The sequence below is a fragment of the Poecilia mexicana genome, unplaced genomic scaffold (genome assembly GCF_051168715.1).
Source record: "Poecilia mexicana isolate PSO_F unplaced genomic scaffold, ASM5116871v1 scaffold_23, whole genome shotgun sequence".
NCBI lineage: Eukaryota > Metazoa > Chordata > Actinopteri > Cyprinodontiformes > Poeciliidae > Poecilia > Poecilia mexicana.
In genome coordinates, this window is record NW_028263392.1 from 5,987,489 (window position 1) to 5,995,235 (window position 7,747).

General features: G+C 43.1%; 1 protein-coding gene across 1 annotated transcript; it reads left to right on the forward strand.

The window, feature by feature from the left end:
• Positions 1 to 925: 925 nt before the first annotated feature.
• Positions 926 to 7,032, forward strand: LOC106916612 (sodium- and chloride-dependent GABA transporter 2-like; the record flags this gene model as incomplete). The annotated part of the gene is made up of 14 exons (XM_014984998.2): positions 926 to 1,178; positions 1,674 to 1,808; positions 2,068 to 2,208; positions 2,296 to 2,383; positions 2,472 to 2,604; positions 2,782 to 2,916; positions 3,511 to 3,614; positions 3,716 to 3,840; positions 4,206 to 4,318; positions 4,409 to 4,546; positions 5,011 to 5,113; positions 5,205 to 5,305; positions 5,391 to 5,561; positions 6,290 to 7,032. Coding segments are annotated over 14 exons (1,890 nt in total), but the record flags the coding sequence as incomplete, so codon positions are not given.
• Between the last annotated feature and the right edge of the window lie 715 nt (positions 7,033 to 7,747).

The following is a 7,747-nucleotide window of genomic DNA, read 5'->3' on the forward strand; positions in this document are numbered from 1 at the left end:
AAAAGAAGATGGATCTTTTTTGTCTGTCGGATGGAAAATGATGCAAGCAAATTTAAAAAGCACTTAGTTTTTTAACCTGATGACAAGAAGAACTGATATAATTGCATCTTACTAGCACTTTTAATGTCATTCTTTGTGGAAATTCAATGTAGATATTGCAGGAGTAAACTGAAAAACTAAAAAAAAAAAAAAAAACAAATCCCTGGAAGTTACCTTGAAGACGGCGTCAGCTGTGAGACTGCAGGTCTTTTAAAACGGTAAATCTCAGTTTCATCCAACAGCGGGAGCACGGGATGGTGGGGGGAGGAGTCTGATGATTGTGCCGGCGCCGACTCGTCCGAGTCCAATCTGGCGGAAACTGACCTCAGCTGCTTCTGTCCTCCTCCGTGTGAGTGGTTTCACCTCGGTCAATGTACTGACAGGAGGAGTCATGAAGCACATCAATGGAATGGACACTAAGGATGCCTAACTTTTGCTTATGTCACAACCCTTCACCAGTTCCCCTCTAAAACATGGTTAAAATGTGGTTATGCTCTGCAAACGTCCCTCATCCGAGTCATTTTCAATTTCTTTCGTAACACATTTATTCAGCAGAGGTGCGCTGCAGCTGAAACGGACACGGGAGACCGGGCGGGTCAAAGGTCGCCCTGTCTGACTCTTATGTTGCACCTTATTTTAACTGTCGAGACGCGGTCGGCGATGTACTCTGCACCCGAGGGGGGCAGATGGAGGGGAAAGAGAGCGTAAGGCCAGCCTCGGGTTTAGCGTTACAAAGCCCCGCCCCCCCCCACTCCTTTCGCCAGCCACGTTAAATACTAAAACTTTGAGCTTTTCTGGATAAAGATCTTCAAACGTCCTCAGCCCCCAGAGACGCTTCAGAGGTAACGCCGCGATGAAAGGTAGACGTTCTTTTATTATTATTTGATCTTTTTTTTTTCTTTCCTATTTTCCCAACCTGAATCAGCTTTTCTCCGCCGGTTTGTCTCACACAGGAGCAAAGGCAGGCCATCCGAACGGCAGCAACCGCGTCAAGGATGTGCCTCCAGCCTCGGAGGAGAAGATGGAGGAGCGGGGTCAGTGGGGCAACAAGCTGGAGTTCGTCCTGTCGGTGGCCGGCTCCATCATCGGCCTGGGCAACATGTGGCGCTTCCCCTACCTCTGCTACAAGAACGGAGGAGGTGAGTAGAGATGCCTGCCACACGACGCAGGCTTTGCGAAAAGGTTAAAGGTCAAACGGCTGGCATAGAAACTGAAAGCAGTTGAAGAAGGGCAAATTTTCCTCTTTAGTTAAAGAAATTGTTGGTTGAGGTTGTTGGTGTAGCTGCCGAACTGGACACCATGTCCGTCCGTCCCCGTCCCGTCCCCCCCCGCCCCCCCCCCCGCTCCCCTCCCGTCTCCCTGTCCCTCCACGGGGCGGCAGGAAGGGTCAGAGTTCAGGATAAAGCGGGGTCAGACAGCTGTTGTTGCCCCTCGCTTTCACAGCAGCTGTTCCCGCAGAGAGCCGGAAATCTGAGCACACCCAAAGTTTTGTAGAGGGGAAAAAAAAATGTAACCTCCAACCTTTCTTTCTTATTTTTCTTTTTATACATAAAGTTTCAGTACAAAGACAACACTGCAACATTAAGGCAACGTGTGCAATAAATAATGCAGCTCCTCCCGTCTACTACGCTCAGGTGCGTTTCTAATCCCATACCTGATCTTCCTGTTCACCTGCGGCGTTCCCGTCTTCTTCCTGGAGGTCGCGCTGGGTCAGTACACCAGCCAGGGAGGAATCACCTGCTGGAGAAAAATCAGTCCCCTGTTCGAAGGTAAGGAAAGAGCAGGAAACTTCCCCTAAAGTTTTCTCAGATTACAGTCACAAAATAAAGTTTATTTTATTGGGACTTTATGTAGTACAAATCTGTCTCTACAAGCTCTGCACCTCTGGATTCTTTGCCCATCTGTGAACAATCATTTTTTTGAGATACGCTGTAGACTATTCAATTCTTTCGATTCTCAGCCCTGGACTTTGACTGGACCACTCCAGACATGCCTGCTGATCCATTTGCGTAATCATCCTTTCCGCAGGTCTTGGCTACGGCACTCAGGTGATTGTGACTCTGCTGAACTTCTACTACATTATTGTCCTGGCCTGGGGGATTTTCTACCTCTACTACTCCTTCTCTTGGGACCTGCCTTGGTCGTCCTGCAACAACACGTGGAACACAGGTGAGGAACATGGGGGGAAAACCGTCTCAAATGCCCCGTTTTGTACCATCAAGTTGCCATCATTCCTAGACCTTTCCCCCATCGCAGAAAACTGCGTCGAGTTCCAGAGGAGAAACGCCTCCGTCGCCGAAGAGGTCAACCTGAACACGACTTCTCCCGTCATGGAGTTCTGGGAGTGAGTTGTCGAGCTGCCGCTTCCGGGTCCGTTCCGGACGGTTCTCTCCCGTCGACCGTTTCTCATCCGAATGTGCCCGATCGCGCAGGAGGAGAGCGCTGAGGATCTCCTCCGGCATCGACCAAATGGGCTCTCTGAACTGGGACATGGCGCTGTGTCTGCTCGTCGCCTGGGTCATGTGCTACTTCTGCATCTGGAAGGGGGTGAAATCCACAGGAAAGGTGGGTCGGGAACAGAAAATGAAGCACCGTCCCAATCTGAACTCGAATACAAGACGCAGATGTGCCTTTTGGGGAGGGGGGGAGGCTGGGAGGCACGTCAAGGGAAACATCTGCTGTTTGCTTTGGAAGGATTTTTGTTTTTCGTGTCTCTTACCCTCGTGTCCCTCGCCGATACAGGTGGTCTACTTCACCGCGACCTTTCCTTATCTGATGCTGGTTGTGCTGTTAGTCAGAGGACTCACTCTGCCCGGTGCCGGGATCGGCATTCAGTTCTATCTGTACCCCGATCTGGGTCGACTGGCTGATCCGCAGGTACGGTTTCAAGAAAGAAACATGTCATTAATCCATCTTGAAAAACCCTCTAATCAAATTGAAAAGTAAGAATTGTTAAAATGATTCCAATGACACCTACAGTTACAGCTTTGTTTCACTAACATGCTCTGAAACCTTTGGGCCATTAGCATCTCATTTTAACCACTGTCGGTTGGAGAATTCAATCTGCTAAATCTTGTTTTTATTTCTTCGGGAGTCATTTTTGATCCGCTTTGTTAGTTGCATAACTCACACATTTCAGATATTTTACTTACAGTGTCAAATATTAATAAAAATAAATAAAAAAAAAACCTGATGACGAGTTTCCTCTTTATTGGTCATCAACAAAAGAATATATATTTTCTAATGTAAAAATCTATTTTAGTTAGAACAAATATTATATTATGTTTTTATTAATTTAGTGCAAAATCATGTATTTTTTTATTTAACCAAGAGGGTTTTTTTTGTTTGTTTGTTTTATTTTGCACTACCAAAAGTCTAGGTTCAGTCTAAGCCATTGATAATAATTTATGTTTAAGATAAGTTCACGCTCCACCGAATTTCCGTGGCACATTAAAATTAAATTGATGACAGGTGTGGATGGATGCCGGGACCCAGATCTTCTTCTCCTACGCCATCTGCCTCGGCTCCTTGACTGCTCTGGGGAGCTACAACAAATATAACAACAACTGCTACAGGTGTCTCAACTTATACTGAAATTTCTTTCATAAATTTTACAGCAAATATTTTCATTCTTTTTACATTCTGATGATGCAAACGTGTGTGTGTGCTTTGGTAGAGATTGCCTGGCTCTGTGCTTCCTGAACAGCAGCACCAGCTTCGTGGCAGGCTTTGCGATCTTCTCCATCCTGGGCTTCATGTCCTACGAGCAAAATGTTCCCATCTCCGAAGTGGCCGAGTCCGGTGAGACTAGAAACGTGGCACTGGAGCATCGGCGAGGATTTTCCGACCATTTCGTTCTGTGCTTCAGCCACAGTGAACCTCCACGCTCTTATCACGTTTGCAACCACAAATTAAACATAAAATTCTCCACGTTTTCAAAGTTCTTTACAAACAAAAGTCTGAAATAATAGGTGTCCATTTGTATGAAAAAGAAGAATCCAACTCAAGCCATTGCCTTCGGAATTCACCTATTTTTTCCGTCTGTGTAGAAGACCAAGGACTGCTTCATTGTTTTTCTGCTCTACAATTGTGCACTCTTTTGTTTTGCATGAAATCTCAACAAAAAGTTGAAGCTGTATGAGTATGTTTTTTTGTCTTTTGAAAAGGACCCGGCCTGGCCTTCATCGCCTACCCCCGTGCAGTCTCCATGATGCCCTTCTCCCCCCTGTGGGCCGCGCTCTTCTTCGTCATGATAGTTTTCCTGGGTCTGGACAGCCAGGTCGGCGACTTGGCACCTTTCTCTCCCGACGTGACAAAAAGGGGCTCCTCGTTTTCTGCCGTACTTACCAATTGTTTGGTTATTTAACAGTTTGTGTGCGTGGAAAGCCTGGTAACGGCCATCGTTGACATGTACCCCACTGTGTTCCGGCGCAAGAATCGCAGGGAACTGTTCCTGTTAGGGGTGGTCCTCTTCTCCTTCCTGATGGGCCTCATCATGCTGATGGAGGTAGGGGGCGGGGCCAACAAATGCATTCACGTGAACAATGTCTGTAAATATGACTATATTCTGTACACTGTGTGTCTTAAACTGATATATCTTAAAGGCTAAGTATTGTATAAAATGTCCTTTTTTTAGCTTTACATCATGTTATAAACATACCCTGGGGTGTTGCTTTGATTCTTTCATGCGGGTTTGAGGAGTCCTTGAATCTCCCATGACTCACCTGCTCCTTCAGACTAGCCAGTAGCAATTAGCAGACGCATGAGCTGAGTTTATTGCATGCGCTACTTCTCAGTGCCACGGTGGTTAAAAACATTGTTAAAGGGTTATTGCAAATAAGGTTCCTTCTCACAGAAATGAATTCAAAATGAAATTTTAGTTCTTCAACGTTTTTTTCTTTGTGTGCCTTCCGAAAGAAAACTGAAAGATAAATCTGTCACAAAATGACCCGCGGCTTTATTTATTTCCAGGGAGGAATGTATGTTTTCCAGCTGTTCGATTACTACGCAGCCAGCGGGATGTGTCTTCTCCTCATGTCCATCTTTGAAACCGTCTGTATCGCCTGGGTTTATGGTGAGCCACCAACAAACTAGTCTCTGGAGACCCGATGCTTCGGGATTTAACACCCCGTGTTGCGACGTGCGTCCTCGTCGCATCTCTGCAGGTGCAGACCGTTTCTACGACAACATTGAGGACATGATTGGCTACCGCCCAGGACCTTACATCAAGTACTGCTGGCTGTTTTTCACCCCAGCCACGTGCATTGTGAGGAGCATCGCCTTTTAAGTTGCTGGGATTTTTCGATTTTTCCAGTGTAACATTTGAAATTCTTGTCTATTTGCCTTTGCAGGGGACATTTGCCTTCTCCCTCATAAAATACACTCCTCTGAAGTACAACAACGTGTACATCTATCCGTGGTGGGGATACTTCATAGGCTGGCTGCTCGCACTCTCCTCCATGGTCTGCATTCCTTTATGGATGGTTTACAAGCTCAGCACTACACAGGGAACACTCAAAGAGGTATGCAGGTCCTCTTGATGCGTTTATTTTAAGATTAAACTAACTCGAGAGTGTCTCGCAAAAGTAATTGCGCTCTTTTTACAAATAAAAATCTGAAAAAAGTGGCGTGCATTTGTCTTCAGTCCTCCTGAGTCGTTTACTGACGTCTCTTCTTGGGGTCGGCATTTATCGTATTGTTTTATCATTTATCGCAAAAAAATTTCTTATCATGATGCAAATTTTGATGACCATAAATTTTAGTTAATGTTGAAAAAAGCTGACTAAAGTGCTATTCTTGCTACCTATCCCACAGTTTTTTTTTTTTGTTTGTTTTTTTTTTTCCACCAGAGCGTCAATAAATATCAGTAAATTCAAAAATATGATTAAGTCTCTGTGGGTCACATAAATCATGCTTCTTTATGTAAGCGGCGTGCAAAAAAGAAGCTTATTTCAAAAGTATTTGTTATTCAAGAGTGGTGTTTGTGGTACTATCATCCACACCTAAATTTTTGCCCGAATGTCACCATGGGTGGGGACTGCTTTTTTTTTTTTTTTTATTCTACTTTTGTTCCCCCCCTTCAAATGTTGCCCTGGGCATTTGCCCATATGGGCTATGTGGAAAAACTGCTTCTTTCTTTGCAGAACTAAGAAAGAACTTCCTCATACATCTTTGTAAGATAGCCAAAGATTCTTAGTTGTTTCTGAGTTATTTCATGTATCATTTGATTTATTTATCGATTTATCTGCAGCGCATCCAGGCGCTCGTCACGCCATCCGATGATTTACCTAAAACCAAAAGGGAGCAGGAGAGGTTGCTGGCTATCTTTGTTCCCGAGGACGACTCGACCGCAACGACAAACGGCTACTTTCCTGTGTCGGAGAGAGATTCTACCTTATGAAGCCCCATCTGTGCTTCGTAAGCACCCTGTCTTAACGAAAAATAACTGAGAATATCAAACAGTTCTTTGATCCTCCTCACAAATACAGAAGCATTAAGAAGAAGAAGAAGGAAGAAAAGTCACCATCTTTACCCGCAATCATGCCTAAAAGTGAAATTAAGGACTCAGGAGACGCAGAGCAAGTTCAGCACTGGGCTTGGTGTGTTTGTTCCCTGACAGAAAAAGTAGGGATGAAAGTCATTTTTTAAAAGCAATGTGCCATTTTTAAACTATTTAAATTTAAAGAAATATTGACAATCTATAGGATTGATAAAGTAAACATCATAATGTTCTTTTATATTATATCTTCTTTTATCTCATTTAATAAATGCTTGCAGAAGTCATTCTGTGGTATTTAAACTATTTAGAGTTAGTTTGTTATCCTTTGTTGTAGAAAAACAAATATAAAATTGCTATAGACATTATTCTATTACTACGTCGCAAAAGGCTAACACAAGGCATAAACTGTAGCTTTGTTTTTATAACATATGTTAACTGTACAAAAAATGTGAATTCTGTAAGTATGGTGTTAAATAAACTTGTCTTTGACTCTTTCTTTTTTCTTTTTGTAAATGTTGGTTATATTTTTGGAAAACACAAACCCTGCTTTCTTTTATTTTCAGCCATGCTAAAACCAGATTTCCTTATTAGTAGTCATCAGGAACTGGGCTTTTCTGGCTGCTGTTCTCCCTCTCGTCCTATAGGGGGAGATCAAATAAAATGTGTAACTACCCAAAAATTGGGTAAAAATCAGGCAAAGAAATTTCTTCCATGAAACTTTAAGAAAAACTGCGGGTGTGTGTCTGTATCCGGTGAATTTTTGTGTAAGTCAAACTTTTTCTTCATTCAGTGAAGAATGAATGAAGAACAAGCAGTGGGTAGAGTATCCAGAAATATTACTCAAGTAAGAGTTGCGATACTTCATAATAAATATTTCTCAAGTGAAAGTACAAAGCACAGCATATTCCTAAAAGCATACTTTTTTCCAAAAAGTTACTCAAGTAAATTGAACTGAATAAATGTAACTAATTACTATCAACTGCTTTTGTATTCATTCCAAATATGACCTGAACAACAAACTGACTTTACACTGATGATCATCAAAATGTGGTTTGATTTAATATTCACTCTAATGTGTTGTAAGCATCTGTATGTGTAACTACGAGTTTCACTAAGTGATGAAGTTACTGCAAAAAATAACCTTTAATAGTGCAACACGTGTCGAAATATTTGCACTGTAGATGCCTTTAAAGTCATGTTTTGGATGGT